This window comes from Anas acuta, chromosome 4, assembly GCF_963932015.1.
Source record: "Anas acuta chromosome 4, bAnaAcu1.1, whole genome shotgun sequence".
Lineage (NCBI taxonomy): Eukaryota > Metazoa > Chordata > Aves > Anseriformes > Anatidae > Anas > Anas acuta.
In genome coordinates this window covers 11,303,858-11,325,841 of record NC_088982.1, presented here as the reverse complement: position 1 = coordinate 11,325,841, position 21,984 = coordinate 11,303,858, and the positions used below count along the sequence as shown (strand labels likewise).

Sequence of the window (21,984 nt, the reverse complement as noted above, 5' to 3'; positions counted from 1 at the left end):
ACCATTTCCTCGCTTCTGCTCTACCCTAGCTCCTCTTTGAACCTGGTATTCAGGACAAGAGAAATGAGTGTAAACAGCAGAATGCTTTTAGCAAAACTATACCATTCCTGCTCTGTCTGGACTTGGACAAAACAAAAGGAATGAATTAGTTTGGAGAATGCTACTAAAGCTTGGAATATGAACTCTGTGCAGTATGAGCTGCACAGGAATTGTTGGCTTCAGAATCAACCTTAAATTCTTTGGCAAGTAAGACACGTAAGCCTAATACAAACCACAAATACATTTGACTTTTGCCCAGATAGAGTCTTTATCCTTTCTAATTTGTTGCTGAATGTCATACTTGCCCATTTTGTTTTGGAAATAAATATTCTGGCTTTGAAAACGTTGGCTGCTTTGGCAGTGAAACCATGTTTTTAAAGCTGTGAGATTTCCATTTTTTTTTTTTCAAAGAGAAATCTACAGTTTATGACTGTTTTTTGTTTGAGATTGGACTATCTGAAATGAAGAGGAGAGTCAGAATTCTCCAGCACAATGTGTATATTCAGTCTATTCCTTAGAAAGGAATACAATTTCATGATACTGCTGTGAGTTTGAACCACAGTAATATTGCCATCTGAAATCTGTAGAAATTAAAAAGAAATAAAAAGTTAAGAAGTTGCACCATCATCATAAGGAATTAGTGACAGAGTTGGAACCTGAATCCAGCATTCCTAAGTTCTGATCCCTGATCGGAAAGGTCAAAATTCCAGGTCAAAATCAGAGGGTGTTTCATGTAACGAGGTAATAGACAAAAATATTGGGTTCCGAATTAGAAAAGGTGATGTATTTCCATTTAAACTCCTGGACAGTTCTCTGATCCAGGAGCTATATTTTTTCTTAGTAGACTTCCATGTACAATTGACTAGTATTTTCTAACTAGACATATTGTATGTGAAGATGAGTAAAAGTAGAAGAAAAAACATAAGGGAGTTTTTAGTAGGGAACCATGACCATGGAAAGCAAAAGATAAAACTGGAACCTCAGATGCAAGGTGTTTCTTAACTTCAAGATTTTACATTTGATCTTTTTGTTCAGAGTCTTTGGACACATTAGTTACCGTTCAGATTGGGAACTTGTGAAGGTGGACTTCAGGCCATCCTTCCCCAGGGAGTGTACTGATGATGACTATGAATCCTGGGATCTCACAAATCTACAGGTATGCACTGTTAAATGCCATAACTTTTATGTATCTGAAAGATTCATGTACGGCTGTGTGCTAGGAAAATATTTTCTAATAGAATTTGGATGACACTTCACAAGCTTTAATCTCCTTAGGCTGGTATTTTGTTGATGTTAAAATTGTTTAAAAAGGGGGAGGATTTTGTGTTCCCTTTAGTTGTGTGAACTGTATTCTGGGAAAAGTGGAAATATATGTGGTGGTCTGCCATAATAATAGGTGGTCCTAATGGATTACAAACCATTACCATAAACTAAAATCTGTATTATTGATTGAAGCAATTTCAACATGTAGTCATATGTTCTGCCAACTTCTTGACCACATGCTGTATTCATATATAAATTGCCACATGTAAAGTCCATTCCAGACATAATTTAGGATCTCAGTAGACTGATCCTGTAATAGAGTCCAGTTATTTGGGGCAATACCATTTCTGCAGAAATGCATTAAGTTTGTGCTTATCCTGGTGCTCTGGCCAATTCCATTTTGGGGAAGCTACATTCTCTATGTAATGTATTGATTAAACGGACTAATGTGAGGAGTTTTGTATTAAATAGGAATTAGTTATATTTATTCTTACTCATTCTAATTATTGTGTTTGTTTCTTCCTAAATATTTGTTCTCTTGCTCTCTGCATGTTTCTTTTTCTTTTTTCTTGTTTCTTTTTTGTATACTGCTTTGTGTTAGTACAGTTCTCCAACTTTCACTTGTTTCTCATGCATATTTTTATTGTTCTACTTTGAAAATGCTGTGTATTTTGAAAGGATGTAATACACGACTGAGCCTAAACAATAACATTTTCTTGGGATATTGACATTTAAATGTCTTTCAGAAAAGAAAAGCTACTAAAATGACTCTGATAGAGCACTTACAGCTGCCCTATTACAAGTAGAGTGTTAGATTCAGATGGTCTTAATTCTACCTGTGAATATGTGCCTGGTGCTTCCTGTTGACTGCCTACACAAGATATGGTCATTTAGATAAAACTTCAGCCATCTGAATCAAGACTGATTTTTTTAAATGCACTTTTATATGCTTGTGCCTGGATTATGCACACATGAAACATGGGTTAAACTGCACTTGAATTTTCATGCATATCTTTGGATTTGTGCCCGGAAATATGGTGTATGTTACAACCCTGTAATGTCCCAGTAATGGATGTGAAAGCTTTGTATACTTACACATTTGAATTGAATTGAATTGAATTTTGTTGTTGTTTTTTTTTGTTGTTGTTTGTTTTGTTTTTGTTTTTTACTTCTTAGAGTCTGTTATTCTACAGTCTCAAGTTCCAAATACACTGATCACATTTTTATAGTCTCCTCATAGATAATTTGCTGTAGATTGCTCTAGAAATTGATGACTTGATACCAGTGTCCAGTCTTCATAGAATCATAGAATCATAGAATATCCTGAGTTGGAAGGGACCCTTAAGGATCATCAAGTCCAACTCTTGACACCGCACAGGTCTACCCAAGTTCAGACCATGTGACTAAGTGCACAGTCCAATCTCTTCTTAAATTCAGTCAGGCTCGGTGCAGTGACCACTTCCCTGGGGAGCCTGTTCCAGTGTGCAACCACTCTCTCTGTGAAGAACCCCTTCCTGATGTCCAGCCTAAACTTCCCCTGCCTCAGCTTGGCAATAAGACCAGCCTTTCTCATGACAACTTAAGATCACATCTGCATGGTGTAGGTTATTCTGTACAGTAAGTCTGGTGCTTTGATGTCCAGGGCGATCGATGCATCATGGGTCAGCAGAGGAGCTTTCGGAAGAGGAAAATTTCATCATGGTGCATTAAAGGGAGAAGTTTCACGTCAGCTCTCACATCCAAAGTCTGTGAATGCACGAGCTCTGATTTCTTATGGTGAGTCTGCCTGTGGACCTTCAGATTTACCACTAGAGAAATGTTACATAGAGTTTGAGGGGTTTATTTTCCTCCTTTTGCACCTCCCCCTGCATAGCTGTGTGAAAACAACCAAGAAACAATGCAAAACATAGAATAACAGGGTGCTTTTGCATCTGCTTTTGTTTAAAAACGTTGCCATGCTTTAAGTATTTGTCTCATGAATCCTGATGTTTCTGTCTGTTGATCAAGACTTCAAAATGACGATTGGATTGATTCGTAGGGCAAGCAAACCTGTTCCACTTGCAAATTAAGCAAACAACAGAAGAAATGTGTTGGTCCGCGTGGCAAGGAATACCTTTTAAAAATCTAAGCTACCAAGAGAGTTAATTTTTCAGAACTGACAAAGTAATTGCAACCAGTTTTGCCCCCATGGGTACACAACTCCTGTTATACAACTACAATTAAAACAGAACTACCTTCATAAAGTTATGTGTCCAACTATCAGGAGATAATATTAAACAAATCTCCCTTGCTGTGAAAGTAATCTCATCTATCTCAAATTAGATTAGTGAATAAAGTGGGAATAGTAATGTGTTTGGTGTTGATGTTTTTCAGTGATTATGGATTTGAGCGCTCTGCACCTCTAAAGTCACAGTCTAGCAAGTGTTTTGCTGACTTTTGGTTTAACCCAGAAGCACCTCCCGAAGACTGTGTGCTGGGGCAGGCATACACCAGCAGCACTGGGTAAGTTGATTTTGTATTTGACTGGCTTGCAAGAGTGCAGGCTTCCACAGTGGAGGAGTGGTGTTATGGAAAAGTAAATAGCACAAACTGAAAAAAAATAAATAAAATAAAATAAATAAATGCAAGTGGTAAACTGCACTGGCTGACTTATAGCTTGTGCAGAAGCTTCCTACAGACTAATGAAAGATAAATGTTACTTTATACATTCGCAGCAGCTCAAAAACTAATTTGAGAAGAGGGGGAGCTTTCTTGTTCCTTTTCTTTTTTTTTTTCCTAGTAACTGCAGGGACAGCTAATAAGCATTGCTATACTTCTGATACAAATGCCCATTTAAACCTTTTTCTTTTAGCCCCCAGACCAATTTTCAGGCTGAATCCAATTAATTTACTCCAAGGAATAAGTAACATCTCACAGAACTTTCCACTGTCTCTCACGTCCATAGGGATAAGGAGCTCTACAGAGAACGGATTATTTTCATGACCATATGGGACACTCAGAATCAAAGAAAAGCTTTAGTAACTGTAAACAATATCACACAGAATGTACACTACAATGTATTCTGACGTCTGTGCTGAGAATAACTTGCAGCTGGCATCTATTCTGGCTTATCATAACATCATCTCTGTCGGTTGTGGAGATGAGAACCAAATGATGAAATGTCAAATCTGGCAATAGAATCATGGTCTCTGTGTATATTTGCCTTACTGAGGAAAATGATGCCTTTTGGGTTGTGGCTGACAGCTGCGATATGCAGAGTTTGAATTCAGAAGAGTGAAATCTGACTCCAGTTTTAAAGGATGTTTAAAAAATAAGGTACCTGAGTGAAACTGATCTGTAAATACTTACTGTACACTTCCAAGTTTTTCTTTATTAACTCCTGAAAGGCATTAGCTTTTTACCCTTTTATATTGTTTTGTGAAATAAATGCTGCAGGTGTTCAAAGAAATGCGTAGATTTGAGAGGAGTAGATAAGCATAGATAAGAAATTACTTTGACATGTTTCTTGGTTTAATTTCTTCCCGATCTTTGGGATTTTAACCAACCACATGTAATGCACAAGTAGAATGGGATAGGATAGAGGCCTGAGTCTGACAATAAATTTGAACAGAAAAACACTGGAGCCAAGATCTCTTGAGCACTGAAGACTGATGAGAGCTAGGAAGGGGCATGGCAGAGAGGACAGGAGAATACTCTGTTGACAGCAAATCAACAGAGGCATGTCCAATAGATCGAGGGAGAGAATTGTCCCTTTCTACTCTGCCCTTGTGAGGCCCCACTTGGAGTGCTGCATCCAGATATGGGGCCCCCAGCACACGAAAAGGTGTGGACCTGTTAAAGCAGGTCCAGAGAAGGGCCCTGAAGCTGATCAGAGAGCTGAAGTGCCTCGCCTATGAAGAAAGGCTGAGAGATCTAGGGATGTTCAGCCTGGAGAAAAGAAGGCTTCAGGGAGACCTCATTGCACCCTTTTAGTATTTAAAGGAGGTTTATAGGAGAGATGGAGAACAACTTTTTACATGGATACATAGTGATAGGATAAAGGGGAAAGATTTTAAACTAAAAGAGGGGAGATTTAGATTATAGATTAGGAGGAAATTCTTCACTCAGAAGGTGGTGAGGCACTGGAACAGGTTGCCCTGTTGCTTCAGAGAAGCTGTGGATGCCACATCCCTGGAGGTGTTCAAGGCCAGGCTGGATGGGTGGGTCCCTGGGCAACCTCATCTAGTGGGTGGCATCCCTGCCCATGGCAGGGACTTAGAACTAGATGGTCTTTAAGGTCCCTTCCAATCTGAGCCATTCTGTGATTCTATGATCTTGGAGGGCTGATCACGTATGTTTCTAAATCTGAAAGGATAGACTCTTCCATTGCATACAAATTAAATCTTGATCATGCTTCACTCTGTTTTTTCAACAGCTTTCACTCAGTAGAGCCATGTCCCTGAGAATTTTTTTTGCATCACAAGTTTTTTTATCATCTGCAATCTTGTCTGTTTATGAACCCAAGCAATATTCATTAGCTACTGCCACATTTGGTGCTTCTGATGGTGTTCTGCTCACCTCCAATTCACTGTGCTCGCTGCTTACTGTTTTTGCAGGTACAGGAAAGTTGTTTCTAATGTGTGTGAAGGTGGCATAGACCTACAGCAGAACTTAGCACAGCATATGTGTCCACTGATTGCTCCCAAGGGACTTCAGATCAGCATCAGAGGAGAAAGCCTGGCTGTTAAGCCTGGGGAAGACATCACCTTCATTGTCAGACAAGAGCAGGTAGTAATGAACATTGGCTTTATGAAAGTTTCCTTGCTATTTTTAGGGTTTATTTCTCTCCTACCTGCTTTACTGCTGAATGAGATTAATTTGTGCTTGAGACAAAGATGAATGACTTTCTAAATATTGAAACTTCTGTTTCCAAGTGAATCAGGCAATCCTGTAAACTCAGTGAACCACAAAGTTTTGCCCAGAGAAGGGGATTTGTCTCCTCAGCAGCATGTTCAGACATTATTCCTTAAAGGCATCAGCTTCTTGGAAAATCAAAGGAACTAAATTACCAAAATCTTCTTGAACTGAAAATTTCATCTGCTATATCAGAGAAGAACAGAAATGCAGAGAACCTGTAATATTTTGGCTTAAGTGCTTTTGAGAATCTGCCTTTCAGTAAGGAATCAGGCAAAGCTGTACAGAAATCAGCAAATAGCACAACATAAATATATTTATTATGTATTAGTTATGTTGACCCCTCCCTCCCTCCCACCCCGCCCCCCCCACTTTTTTTTCTTTTTATTGAAAGAGAAAATGCCCTGAGGCCCTGACTAAAGTCAAGGAGTAACTTTCAGATGTGGTGTTTGCCCTGGGTATGTTTTTTAATACTTGTGGGTTTTGTTTTTGTTTTTGTTTTTGTTTTGGTATTAGATTCTAACTGTTATGCTCAGGTTACAGGAGTATTTCCTGCCTAACCCCAACTATTTGGAAAATTTCACATATTTTGGCAAATCTTTGTGATATAAGTCAAGCGCTTGGGATTTTTTTCTCTGAGAGAATCAGGAGAGTTATGTGCAGGATACAGTGCTGCCTAACCCATCACAGGTTGTGGTTCCAAAAGCTTGCAGAGCAGTAACAGTTGCATGGCAAGTTGTGCTTCCTTCTCTTTTCTCTAGTTTGCTTTGAAGTGTTTACTGGAAGACTAAAGCATTTGGTTGTAATTTGGAATCTAATGATTTTGATTGACAATTTCACTTTTTTTTTTTTTTTTTCCCCTAATGAAACGTTCTGAAGCTGTCATGAATCTCTGCTGGCAATAGGTAAAACTTAACACAACTGTTCAAAAGTCTTCCAAAGTAAGAGATCTTGAAGGGAATCCCGTGCTGTGTTTCCTCAAGCCTTTGCTCAGTACACAGAACTGGAATGGAGATTTAGAAGAAATGTAACGGTTTGCTGCCCCCTATGGTTAACAATATTTATACTCAAAAGTCCTGAGCATTGCTTAGGATTTAATACGTACAATAAAGTCTAATGAGAATTCTTAACAATTAGTGAGTTTAAAAAGAAACTACAGTAAGATAAACCAAAACATACCGCTTTCTCGCCCTGCTGAACAACATTAATTTGCTGTTTTATGTGAAGGCATGCTACTAGATGTGGGAATGCCAGGCACCAGGGAGTAAAGAAAGCAGGACATGTATGTTTGGGCAGTTTGCAAGTGACCTTAGAAATAATAATTTACTTTTATATTACATTTTATTTTATATTATATTATATATAAAATTTTTATATTATCAATTATTTCTTCCAAATTCTGTTGGCTATTTGTATGAATAATTAATGCATCAATCAAAACCCATCAATTTTGTGTGGAAATGAAATTCCTAATTCTGGTATTAGGGGAACTAGGCTGAATTTTCTCTATGTGATTATATTTTTTTGCCTGTCCACTGCTCTGTCTTTCCTGGTCAGGGAAGCAGAAATGCCCTGGTATTTTGGAGACAGCACTCCCACCTTTATACTAGGGAAGATATTAGAATAACACATCGAGAAAAACTTATATCCACTGGCTTTTAACATTGGTTTCTGTTTCACCTGGAGAAAATATGCATGTATACTTGTTAGCATAAGAAAGAGCTAACAAGAACTCTTTGCAACTTAATGTCATCTAAATGGATTCCACTTACTGGCACGTTGCTGGCAAGAAGACATCTCTTTTTGCTTTAAACTTTAATAATACATCATCTCCTCTGCTAAATTCTACCCATCTGTTGTCAAAATAAAGATGCTATTCGGAAAAAAAAATAATTCACAGTGAAGAAGCTTTCAAGGTCCTTTGTATGTGTTGAAATATGGTGTTAGGTGTTTGATAACCCTACAGGTTCCTTATTATGAGTGTTCTTTTACATGATAAGCAATGCTCTTTCATCTGACAAAACATGGAAGAACCAAACTGCAAAATAATAAAAGGAGAAAGAATAGTCTGATTTCCTTCCCTTTGTAATGCAAGCATTTGAAAGTTTTAGACTTTGTTGCCTCCTTTGATTTTGCATTACTGTTGCTATTTGGTATTAGATTTTGATGTAAAACTATTTCAGAAAATGTCTTATGGGGAAGTGAAGTGTTTTTTGAATACTTCAGAAGATGTTGATCCTTCTCTGGTCTAATTGCCGTTCAGGTCACATTACTAGTGTATGTATTCCTTTCCTGGAGGCATTGATGATTTTTAAACCAACACTGTGTTTTTACAATATGAAGGATTTTCTATGAAGCCTGGTCCCACAACCTGTTTTAACTGCATGACTGTGATGGCAGTGTGCTGTGTGCAGGAAGGAGCATGTTGCTGAAGATAGAGGAGAAAAGGCAACTCATTAAGACACTGCTGCCAGTAGCATTAAGACAGTGTTGCTGCTCACAGCTAACATGAATTTTCCTTTGATTCCATCCATATGGTCAGTCCACGTAGCACAGGCCTGACTTCTCTCATGAGCAGCCACACCATGACAACATGAGTGATGGGCATATATTTGTCCTTTGACAACAGTATCAGTCATTGCAGTATTTTAGGCCTAAGTTTTGGAAGACAGTGTCATTTAAAGGAGCACTTAACGGAAGTGCAATGAATTGTAAATTATGTGAGATGCTTAACATGACAGAAGTATTTGGCTGGTCTTTTAAAGTCTTTACCAAACTCAGCTCAATGCTCTGCTTCATTAAACATGCATCTAATTTTTCAGTAGAGCATGCTAGTTCTAGACAAGCCGGGAGCTCTGTGTAATGCAGTACAACTCTGAAGAAGGTATCAGCTTGATTTCTGGAGGCCATAAAGTTGACACTTGGAGAGTATGGTTAGAAGGTGCTGTGAAGATGGTCTAGCCCACTTAATTTTGCTTTATAACTGCATATGCTAGAAGTTCACGGTCAATCAGTTACTATGAGCCACTGGATAAGCTGTAATTTGCAAACAAGAAGAGCATAACACAAGAATTTAGGGTTGTCTTGCACCATTATATTAATTAATGTCCAGATACACTAAGATAGGATTGATGGTTTCTGTGTCATACAACTGGGCTGAGTGGTCTAGAGTGTTTTGTTTTAAGGTAGTGCCTTACTGCAGAAAGTTAGCATACAGCATTTATTGCTCCTAAAATATTTGCAATGAGTTCAGTGGTTTTACTGTAGCTGCTGCAATTGAGTCAAAACATCTGGCTGGGGCTAGAAATACTGTGATTCAGGAAATGGTTAAAATAACGCATCTTGTCTATTTAGGTTCTGACCATTTTAAATATTTTTATATATTCTCCTTTTAGGGTGACATATTGAATACCAAGTACCAGGTAGATCTTGGTGATGGCTTTAAGGCAATATATGTGAACCTTACAATGACTGGAGAACCCATTCGTCACCGCTACGAGAATCCTGGGATTTATCGTGTCTTGGTGAAGGCTGAAAATGTTGCTGGGCACGATGAGGCTGTGGTGTTCATCCAAGTGAACCGTAAGTTACATTTTTATTTTTATTTTTACTCTTCTGCATACAAACCTTGTGACAACTATGAAGTAGTTAAGAATTACTAGTCACAATTAGGAAAAAATACATATTTTTCAAAAACCTCATGCAATCTTCCATTGCTGTATGTTATTACTGTAGAGGCTTGTAAACATAATGTATAACAAGGTCAGAGTTAGTTTTATTTAGATTTAGAAGAAGGATGATGTATTAATATTTTAAATAGCAAGCATTCCTCAGTTCAAATCTCAGGTTTGAACCCTCTTCCTAACTCAAGACCCTATTGTCAGTCTTAGCAGCTAAAATTTAGCACTTCAAGCTATGTCTTTTTAGGAGATTTTTGGTGCTGTATGAATCAAGTGAACAGACATATTGAGAAAAGTATGATCTCTTGTACAATTTTAACAAAGTACAAGTTGATGGAAGGATCAAAATCTTAACATTTCTAAAAGTCAGGTTGCTTATTAAAGTCCTTGAATCTAGTTTTAGATCATTAATTTTCACAAAGTTTTAAAGTGTTACTTGAATTTAATTTCATATTGGCAGGCAGTATTACTTGACTTAAATCTGTCTCACTCTCTTCTTAATTAAGATCTAAAAAAAAGCACTTAATAGATTCAGAAGAAAAGACTAGCATGGCACAGGGAGTATCATGCACCAGCACAGGCTTAATGTACCTCAGTCACCTCATAATTGAAATGAAGAAGAAAACTCATAACTGGAACTGAATTTTCCTCTTACTTCAAGATTCAAGAAAGCCATTGCTTTGTCTGTTTTCAGATGTGTCAAAACTTCAGAAACAAGTAACATCAAAGGAAAAGATATATTCATTTGTATTCTCCAGGTGTCTGTTTCCACTGGTGGGAACAGTGTCTTCCATCCTAATCCCAAAGCAACAGAAAGCAATGGAACCATATACAAGGCTGTGCACAAATCCTTGTGTTTTATGTCAGTCTTTCTGGTGGGATGCTGCTATATCTGCATTTTGCTCTTCAGAATCTGAGTCCAGCACTTCCAGTTGTGCTTTGATTAACAGATGGAGCCCAATCCATTAATGCTAATGTCGAATATCCTATTAAGATCAAATGGAAATGGTCAAAATCTAATTCTCCATCTCTGTTTCATTATCTGTTTATTCATTGTTTTGTTTTGTTTTGTTTTTTAAACATTTGACAACTCCAGAGAGCTCAGATAAATTTCTTAGTTTTACCTTTATTTTTTAGGAGTTTATGCATGTTGAGAAGTAGATTAAATACAGAAGTCTGTAACTAGAAGCACAGTTGGTAGATCTTTAAAAGCAATGAACACCAAAAACTATGTGTAACATCTTCTCTCCCTGGAGAATATCTTCTAATTGTTCAGAAGATGACAAATGGTAACAAGCCCTGATGGAAAGCTGAACAATTGCTTTCTCAAAATGTGGTTTTGATTTGACCTACATCTGGATAAACAGTAAAAATAAAAGATGTCAATTGTGTTTTATGCAGTGGTTTTACAAATTGCAGTAGCCTGAGGTATTTTCTCAAGAATAAAATGGCAGGGTCTTTAAGAAGAATTTGGTACTGAAGTACAGAGTCAGTGGAGTACTAAAAGCAGACTTGGTTATTTCTGAACTCATCTTGAGCTTCTCTGTGGATGTTGCAAATGATCCAGAAGATACATGGACGCATGTTACCCAGCATGCTTGAGTAAACACTTCACATGGGATTTACAGTGTTTATTTTTTAAAGTAAATTATGAGATTTGAGGAAACTAGTTGGAAAAAAATAATATGATATTTCTAAATTTTAGAGAAACAATAACAGCTGCTCAGGGCCAGTTTTTGTTGTGGAATGTCAAGAAAGCAGAAATGTCCAGAGTCCTTCTTTCACTCTATTTCCGTCTGATGTATTCACAGAGAAATTTTATGAGGGGCAAATGAAATATTTTTAAATCCCATGAAGTTCTGTTGGTATGAAATGCCATGGGGCATAATAATATAGGGCAAATATATAAAATTTGGCTTGTGATTTGTGTTTTCTGATCCTGATGACAAAATCTACAACTTGTTAATAAATTGTAAGATAAATTAGAACAAGTCTGATGTTATACATGTCGATAGATAACGCAGAATAAAAAGAACTCAGGAAGAAGTAGACATACATTTTCTTCTTCATGACATGAAACCAGTCACTATAGTGTGTGATTATGAAAGCTTGGTGATATATATATTTTGCGGGGGAGGGGATGGTTGGGAGTGGTAGTGGTAGAAAATGATATGGAAATGATATGACAGAAAGCCTGGAAAAATGCACTGAAATTATAGTTTGGTTAAATGGTTAAACAGAAATAATATAAGTCAACTTCATTCCTAATTATGAACATTAGAAAGTGCTATGAAGCTTGTTCAAATGCATGATATGACTGAGAAGAACAGGACTTGCAGTAATTATTAGCTCTTTCCTGTATAGAAATGGCAAACTCATGATTCAAGTGCCAAACAACTTCCCCTATAAACAAAATTTTGAAAAACAGTAATCTTCTTCAGGACCAAAGCCATATCTCAAAATGATCAGCTTCCTCTGTAAGAACGGAAATATATGGCAAAATCAAACAGTGATGCAGATTCTCTCCAGAATGTATTTTGCATCATCAGAAAGAAAACCTGTTTTCTAGGAGGAGAAGATTTAATGGAATTCCTACAGTTTCTGAATTTTCCTCAAGACACCAGCAACAGAATGAGCATCTTAATTCAGCTTTGGTAAAGAAGCTACTGAAGAAACCTTTTGTTTAAACATCCAGAATGAGTTGAACTTGAATTCATGTAGATAGTTAAAGAGTCCTCAGTGAAAATGCAGAATGAAAGTAGAGCCTTATATTTGGATGAAGCAGCGCAAACTCAGGTTGAAGTGAGGTGGAAAAGGAGAATGTGCACAGTCTAAACAACTTGCTCTCTCAGAGAAATTCAATGCACTGACTGAATTGATTGAAAGTGAATGGGAAGTGACTTCAGTTAATGAAAGAGAGTAGGAGAAAGGCCTTAAACCAATGTTAATTACCTTTAAGTTTAAAATGATGAGATGAAAGACCTTGTGTGAATGAAAAGATACTTAAAGTAGAACAAAAATGGATGTATTAGTATTCACTCTGGGTAATTAATGCATTTTTTACTACACGGCATTTTTGTATCCTGAACAGATCATGCAGCTTAAGGTAGCTTAAGCATTTGTTGCAGGAAGAGCGGCTGAAAACACGACAGACACTAGTATGGTCAGATCATGCTCTCCTTTATTACCCGAATAGCCTGACTTTTATAGCAAACTTAACAGGGGCGGATAGTGTCTCACACAAGATTATTGGTCAAAAGCACTCGGACAAACAACTCCAAGAAAACAACCCCACCTGCAAGAAAACAACCCCCTTGTGATTAGCAGTCCCGTAGATCCCGTTCTTGAAGCCAGCTGCTGGCAACAATATTTTTCTAAATTCCTCAATTGGGCAATGTGGGAACACTGTCATGGGAACTTCTCATAGTCATCCTGGTAGCTTGGTTTGCTCAGCTGCAGCAAGTCATAGCCTCCTTGCTGTTTCAAAAATCCCTCAACAAGCATTTCTTAAGTTAAGAAAATCTAGTTGTAACATTATAATATATATATATAGAAATTATCACCAGATATTCTGAAAAATATACACTCAGAGACAAAGATATAATTTCAAAATTTCAATTGTGCTTCAAAGGAAAATATGCTATTAAGATGAATTTATCTGATTTTATCTTAATGATGTGTTTCTTATATAGAAACACAGAATGGTTTGGGTTGGAAGGGACCTTAAAGATCACTCAGTTCCAACCACACTGCCATGGGCAGGGACACCTTCCACCAGACCAGACTGCCCAAAGCCCCATCCAGCTTTGAACACCTCCAGGGATGGGGGCATCCACAGCTTCTCTGGGCAACCTGTTCCAGTGCCTCACAACCCTCTGAGTGAAGAATTTCCTCCTAACATGTAAACCAAACCTCCCCTCTTTTAGTTTGAAATGGTTCCCCTTGTCCTGTCATTATCTGCCTGAGCAAAAAGTTGTTCTCCATCTTTTTTATAAGCCCCCTTTAAGTATTGAAAAGCTGCAGTAAGGTCTCCCTGGAACATTCTCTCCTTCAGGCTGAACATCCCCAGATCTCTCAACCTTTCTTCGTAGGAGAGGTGTTTCATCTCTCTTTATATACCTTTTATATAAATAATAATTCATACAGAATTTATAGAAAAAAATAATCTGAAAGGGACAAACATTCAAAAAGCACGCTTAGTGCACAGAGGTTATCTGTCTTGATTTGCAAATAAATGCTCCCCTGGTGTCCCCATTTATTTTAAAGCAGGCATTAATGAGAGCTTATGTGTGGTGAGCCTAACAGCTGATATTTTATAATGCAAATGAATACTCAGCAACATTTTTATTCAGTTTTCTGCTTTTCACTTTGCAGTTTGAAAGATTTGTTAGATTTCTATTCATTTGATCCTTTATTACTTAAAATAAAGCTGAGATTGCCTTTTTTATTTTTTATCTGGAATGTATGCATATGGTCTCTAAAATTGAACGGGCACCAAAAAAAGTACAACAAAAAGTACACCAAAAAAAGTACAACATAGAGGTGCATCTTTACGACCCATCACATTGCTCAACAATTTTGTTTTTCTCTCTTTATTTTTTTTAAATTATTTTATTTTTGGTTGAAATCATCCAATTATGCCCATAGCTTTCAACACAGGCAGGAGAGAGAGAGAAAAATAATTTCAGGACCTTGTGTTGTACAGGTAATAAGCCTTTGGGGAAAAAAAAAAAAAAAAAAAAGAAAAGGCATTAATAAATTGATGGATTCAATTGTATTTTAATGATGGTTCAATGATGTTTTGGGAACTTTGTTCAGCTCCACTGCAGGCTTTAAATTTAGAAGTGGTTCCAGTCATTGGCAGAAACCAGGAGGTGAATCTGACAGCCATCATATTGCCCAAGAATCCTAATTTGACAGTCTTCTACTGGTGGATAGGAAACAATCTTCAGGTACATGAATTGTTTTGGCTGAGATTATTTTCAATCTCTTTCCAGTAAAGATTGAGTGACACTTTATTTTAATGGAAATACTACCACATTACATGACTTCTTTTAGACCATCTTTCATTCCAAATAGACACCTATATCCTGTGCAAGGAGTATCTAACATCCCTTGCTTTATCACATACTTTTAAGGTGTTCATTTCCATTTATTCCTATTTATGTGGAAATGGAAATTTCTCTTCTAAAACTTGTTTAAATTTCCAAACCATATTCATTTTGAAGGAAAAACAATTGTGTTTAATTACTTAATGGGGGGCAGGGGAAAACAACAACAACTTGTGGAAAGGTGCATTTGTGATCACGGCACTGGTGAATGATAAAACTTGGATTTATGCACTTCCATGTTGATTGTGTGAAGTTCTGAAAATCTAAATACTGCACAGAAATATATATATACATATATTCATTTTATACCTAAGTACTTTCTGGGAGCCCAAAACAGGGAGTCTAAACTAAACAGTGATATCAAAAATGGTGAGGATATCAAAAAAAAAGGGTATCAAAACAGTCAGAGCACTTAAACAATATACTGGTATTTATTTGGGAGTACAAAGTCTAGATACACATAGCCTAGAGCAATAAATAACCAAGTATTGCCATTGGGAATACTTGTCTAGTTGGGTTAATTTTTTTAAGACAGTTCTTTCAATAACAGATACATAAAATATTTTCTTTATGAGGGAGACAAAGTATGACACAGGAATGATTTCAGATCAGTGCAGTGAACTTTTGTCTTGCATATGTGTGGTCTAACATAATCCTTGTCTGTATCTGTTCATTGTAACTGAGTTTACCATTGCCAGAATAGGCACTGCAGATTGATTTAGTCTTGTAGAGGGTTTTGTAATTCACATAGATGTGGTCAGGGAGCAGATTAACTCAGATCCACCTTGGAAGTTACAATAGACTGGTGCACTTCCATGGGTTGTGCTCTCATCTGACCGAAGTAATCCATTTGACCTTGGCTATACCCCACGTTTTTTGAGGCAAATGACTTGCTGCATGTGATCTTATAAAGATCTGTGAGCCTGACTCAAAATCTATTTGTTTCAGTGGGAACTGTATGAAAACCTAATACTCTACCAATTATTCTAACAGAAATATTTGCCCAGTCTGGCAGTTTTCAGCTTATAAAAGATCCATATGGGGAAAGAAACAGTCTTTGAAAATTATAATCAAGTAATTTGATAAAATGTTGATCATCAGTCTAAGAAGTAATTGGTCTGAAACCTTCTCTGCTGATATTTTTAGTGGCTCTCTGATCAGATGCTATTATGGTTGTTGAAATTCTATTTTCAACTTTTCTTTGTTTTTAAAGCCACTTCTTACATTGGACAATTTTCTGGTAACGAAGTTTGCTGTGACAGGTGATGTCAGAGTGACAGTGCAAGCTTCCTGCGGGAACTCCATGCTTCAGGATTCAAAAGTTGTCCATGTTTTTGGTAAGACTTTACTCATTTATTTATTTATTTATTTATTTTCACATGTACATGTTTTTATATAACTTTTAAACCAGTCCTGGCAGAACTGAACCTGTTGAACAATTATATGTAATGCCACATTTAATTCCTAAAGTTAGAGGGTTAAAGTGTCACTTGGTAACTTCATGAAGTTGAGTAGTGTGATTGTATGGAAGGGTTTCATTTGAAACCTTGTCTTTCCTTTGCGTATTGTAAAAGTTGCTGTGGTTTCCAAATGCTATATGTGGCAATAACATTTAAATAGTATTTTGGCCTGTGACTAAAGAGTTAGTTAGAATTTCTAAATGCAACAGTTTATATATCTCTGGAAAAAAAAAAAAAGCTCTCAGTATTAGTAACAATATGAAATATTTGATTTCTATGACAATATACCACCATTCCTTTGATGTTTATCTGAAATATTTAATCAAGTGTTGCTTTGTTGTAAATATTGAACTCTTCAATATAAGAAGTTGAACTTCAGCTCATGTTTCACGTTGTGGCCTGGTGTGTTTTCTGCGTTGTATAATATGGTGACAAGGCATAATGTACTGTGAAAAATGTAGTGCTGACAAATTATTTACATTTGAATTTGTGCTGTCACATGTGAGAATTGTGATATGCAAAAAAAAAAAAAATCTCTTTAATACAGAACTAAAAGCTTTCAGATATCATGAAATACACAAAATGAGACATATCTCTTATCTGAAGAGTGAAAGAAGGTTGTTTTGCTTTTAGTATACTTTTTTAAGTAAAGATGAAAACCACACTCATGCTAAACAGAGCTTTTATAAACCTTCTCCTTTCTGGAGATAAATTGATTTAATATTTATGCTATCAATTAAAAGTGCATCCACTTTTTTTAGAAAGTATATGCCCTCTTAGTGAGACGAAATCAATGTCTTTGGCTTTCTAACATTGCTTCTGCTGTTCACGTTGGCAAATTCTGATCCAAAGAGCAAGAAAGTACTGATGGAAAATACATGAAAGAAAGTACAAGATGGAAATAAAGAAAGCCTTGGAAAAGAAAAACACAATTATAATAAAACACAATACAACTCTGTCCAAACTATTTGAGAGGGCACGTTTGAGTCATGCCTGCATTCAAAATGATCTCTTTCTCTGCTTTGCATTAAAAAAGGTGTTCTTCCAAGGAGCCTGTAAGGAGAAAGAGTAGATTTTAGAGACTCCTTACTGAGAAATAGCCCATTTCTAGTATTTCAGATATTTTGGACAGTATCCAGATAAATGTTGTTGGAGTATTTTATTTTTATTTTTTTTTTTCATAGAGGACAGTAATTAGCATTTGGCATATCATTTTTGTAGTTATTTTTGTAGCTATTTTATGGAATATGCAAGGTATCCATTTTGCATGACAAACAGGAACATGTAATAGGCAAAAAACATATGTTTATGATTCAGTGACAATAGAATCCATTGGCAAATTCCCATTAAAAATAAAAGAAACCAACCATGTTTGTGTGGTGTATTGTCTTTAAAAAAAAAATATTGGGAATGTTATGACCCCAGAAAATGAACGTAAATCTGCTTGGTTTATTTTTTTTCTTACTGCTTTTTTTTTTTTTTTTTTTTTTTTTTTTATCTTTAGGCACAAATTTGATGATATTGACGAAAATACAGAAAGAAATTGAGTGCTTGACAGGAGTGTACTTTTGCTCCATGCTGCTGTACACTTTAGGCTCCTTGGGGAAGGGTTTGTCGCATACTGCAGCACTTCATAGAAAATAGACGTCCTTTTTCATATATATATATGTGTGTGTGTGTGTGTATATATATACACACACACATATATATAGATGTATACACATATACATATAGATGTATAAATATGTATATATATGAATACATAAATATAAAAATATATACAAAATGTTTTTTGAAATCTATTTTTAATGGTTTGAAAACATTGCTTTTTGTCTTTCTAGATCATTTCCATGTTCTTCCTCTGAAGTTTACTAAGCACCTGGACATGTACAACCCCGACATACCAGAGTGGAGGGAAGACATAGGGCGGGTAGTAACACGACTTCTTGCAAAGGTGCTCTTTCAGATTGCTCGTAAATGTTCCCTCTCCAGTTGTAAACCTTGAAGGTTAAGTTAATGCCTTCTCATTTAGAAAAAAAAGGACACAGATCAAAATAATAAAATGAACCTCATGAGCCACATTTCAAACAAGTTTGAGCCTAATGTCACTTCTATGGGCAAGCTGTGGATAGTGATATTGTAACATACAAAAGTTTAGTTCTAACACAGCCTAATTGGCAATTAATGCTAAATATTGCTCTGTGGGATTAGGAGTAGACATCATGGCAAATACTGCTGACTCCAAAACAGCAAGAGTAGTTTAAATGTGATATATGTAGCATAAAGCAAAGGGTACTGTGTAATTTAAAGACATAGTCTTTGTGTAGAAAAAAAAGCAGAGAGACTTCACAGTGTCAGTTGTATAGTCAAAAATTAGGTAGAATGAACAGGCAAACAGTTGTTACAGCTGTGGGTTTTTTAAATAATATTTGCAAAAGAAATGTGGACTGGGAGCAGTTGAATCCTGTAGATTAAATCAAGTACAAAGCCGTGCAACAGTTCTGTGTGATAAACGAAGATGACCACATAAAATCTGTGAGGTTTAGAGCTATACTCTTCAGATACACATGCTGCCAAAGCAGAGCATGCACATACAGACTTTTTGTGAGAACAATATCACTGAGTTGCAGGTTTATGATTTTTTTTTAAGTAGTTGTGTTTGAAATTGCTGGACTTTTCCTTGATTTGCAGTAGTGCACATCAAATTTTCGAATTTTGACTTTATACAATTTCCTGCTTTTTTTTTTTTTTAAGCTTCACATCAAATGTCAAATTAAATTCCCATTTACACACTTCCAATAACCAGTTTCAGTCTAACAAATATTTTACCACCTTATAAAATTGCCCTTGCGTTTTAGTTAGTAAATCATTTGCAAAAGAATATGGACAATTTAATGCAATTTCAGTATCTGTTCCAAGAAAGGCAATGGGAAATGCCCTGAGTGTTGTCATTTCAAATTTTGTGACTGTTACATAACACATGGAGGAATTTGGGTCAGAAAACAAAATTTTCACAAACTACTTTAATAAGGGATGGATTTGACTTTCAGTGTGGGATGCACGTATTCATACCAATCTCAGGAACTGAGCCTAGGTGCTTTTAATCTCACCCTGAGAGATTGTTCTCTGTCCCTTAAACGCAGAAGGAAAAGTAGCCTCCTTAAGTTGACGTTGGCTATAATGTATATTCTGAGTCTGCTAGGTGTCTGAACAGCTGACAAAAGATCCTAGATCGCTTAGGAATTATTTTTAAAGTTACCCTAAAAATTCAAAGCCATTGCAGAGTTTTGCTAAAACTGCATACCACTTCATTTTGCTTCTTTCCATGATGCCACTAAATCTTTTTCAATATGATAACAATGCGTAGTTCTTCTAATCTTCAAAGTGCAGCTCACATTTCAGTTAATTAATGTTTGGCTTTGTTCATGTTTTAGCTGCTGGTGGAATCCACTCTAAATGCTAGGGATCTGAAGACTAAAGAATGAAAGACCCATGAGGAATTGCTTGTGTATTTTATATAAAATACAAAGCACCCTGTTCTATAATTTGCCATATACCTTTGTCTTCACAGGAAACCAATATACCTGAAGAAACTCTTATGACAGTAGTGAAACCTGGTCTGCCTACAACTGCTGACTTGCATGTGCTGCTACCAGCAAACCAGCCTAAAAGGAAGAGAAGTGTAACTAGTGATAAGGTAACCAGAGCAATGTATGTCTGGTTAAGCTAATTTTTATCGTATTTTTAAATTACTGGCTGTACTTTCATTGTCTTTATGTGGAATTAAAAGTTTCTCCCTGACTGTGTAAAGATCTCACTCCCACCTGACAAGAGACATGTAAAAGCTGGCAACAAGTATGACTTCTGTGTATGGCAGTGTTTAGACCACCTTCCTATATTAAGGAATAAGTCCTACCATGTGAGAAGACAGAGGAGAAGAAATTATTATTATTCAACTAAATGCTAACCCACAATAAACCGTTCTTCCCTCTTAATGCTTTTTCAGACATACAGCATTTTCACAGTAGGCCATGTTCTTCTCCACAGCATAATCTAGTGATATTTCTGTATTTCTCAAGAATAAATAATATTGATCTGTTTTTTAAACAGAAACAACAGAAATAGCATGACAGTCTGTGAAGATCAAGTAGAACAAAGAGTGTGTTCAGAACACTGATGTTTCTAAAGAGGAAGAAACTTTTTTCACTTCTTCAAAAGCAAATTAGATTTTCAGGCCCAACAGAAACAGAACCTTAACAATAGACCTGTAATAGTTGACCTAAAGAGCATCAAACAGGTAGTTTCTGTCTTTTCTTTATGAGATCCTTTTCAATTGCCAAGAAACAAATGAAAATCAGAAATTAGTCGGTTGTCGTCATTCTCCCCTCCACTCCCCCCCGCCCCCTTCTAAACCATATCCATTCCATAATACATGTAAAAAGTATATGCCAGTAGAAAATCAGAATACTATTTGGTCTTTTTTTCTAAATTACTATTTATGATACTTGTCCTTTTGCTGTGATAGAAAAGGAACAGATCCCAACTCTGTGCCAGTATCTTGCATCTCAAGTCCTGGCAGCTATGAAGAATCACAGTGTAAAGTACTGTTAACTTTGAAGGGTATTTTACTACGCTTTGAGGCAAGGTCACAGTATTCAAAGAGCTGGAGAAGTAGATAAGACAAAGCTCATCATATTAACACAATAGCAATAGAGTGTTTATGGTACTGATGGGGTACACTTTGGAAGATCCAAAGGGGTAAACTGACGTTGTCCAAGTACTTGAACAGGTGTTTTGCACAGAGAGTAGTGTGAAATATGCAGAGAGCGGTATGAATAAACGGAATATTCCCTCTGTGGTAACCCTAAATTCTTACTGTTCTCACTCTGTAATCATAGTGGGAATTCCTGGGAGTCTAAAATCCTGATTATATTGCAGGAAACAGTTAATTCTAATAGGTTGTTTCCTTAGTAATGAGCTATTCATGAACTATGGCTTTTGGCCAGGTGAGTATTACCTCTTCAAAATTACTTGCGTCTTTTTACTTCTTTAGGAGGCAAGGTGCAGCTTCTAAAGGAGATTATTTCTCTTTATTCCAAATGTATATAGAATGGATCCCTCTAATAATTTAAACAAACTATGGTGATTGATTCTTGGGTTCTGCAAACATTTTACATCAGTGAAAAATGTTATGTATTTTAGTTCCCTTTAAATCTCTACTGTTATATTAGCACTGTTCTTCAAGGCACCTTGAAGAATATTATCAATTATAATCAATGATGCATTTTTATTTATTTATTTTTTATCTTCTATGTGAAATACCCTGTGAGTTGCTCTATAGCATAAAGAAGAACAATCATATGTTGCAAGTTATTTGTGAAAACTTCTGTTGTTTAGGTGGGCTATGGAGATATTACACTAGTTTAGGAGAACACACTTCCTGTAGTAAGTATTCTCCCAGAAAGACCCTGCAAAGGTTTTCTGAAACTAGAGTGGAAAGGTGAATGAAAGTGTAAAACCTGGAGAAGAATGGTACAT

At 36.3% G+C, this 21,984-nt stretch overlaps 1 protein-coding gene across 14 annotated transcripts in view; it reads left to right on the top strand.

The window, feature by feature from the left end:
- SORCS2 (sortilin related VPS10 domain containing receptor 2) overlaps window positions 1-21,984 on the top strand; it is a 595,072-nt gene that overhangs the window by 546,837 nt on the left and 26,251 nt on the right. For 13 of the 14 annotated variants that reach the window (XM_068679841.1, XM_068679839.1, XM_068679837.1 and 10 more), the window contains exons 15-23: window positions 1,075-1,195; window positions 2,945-3,078; window positions 3,676-3,804; window positions 5,898-6,069; window positions 9,591-9,777; window positions 14,694-14,827; window positions 16,200-16,323; window positions 18,288-18,400; window positions 20,018-20,143. In XM_068679841.1, coding sequence (XP_068535942.1) covers window positions 1,075-1,195; window positions 2,945-3,078; window positions 3,676-3,804; window positions 5,898-6,069; window positions 9,591-9,777; window positions 14,694-14,827; window positions 16,200-16,323; window positions 18,288-18,400; window positions 20,018-20,143 — 1,240 coding nt within the window. Of the gene's footprint in view, window positions 1-1,074; window positions 1,196-2,944; window positions 3,079-3,675; window positions 3,805-5,897; window positions 6,070-9,590; window positions 9,778-10,569; window positions 10,946-14,693; window positions 14,828-16,199; window positions 16,324-18,287; window positions 18,401-20,017; window positions 20,144-21,984 lie in introns of those variants that run through there. The other variant, XM_068679842.1, reaches the window with a different exon arrangement.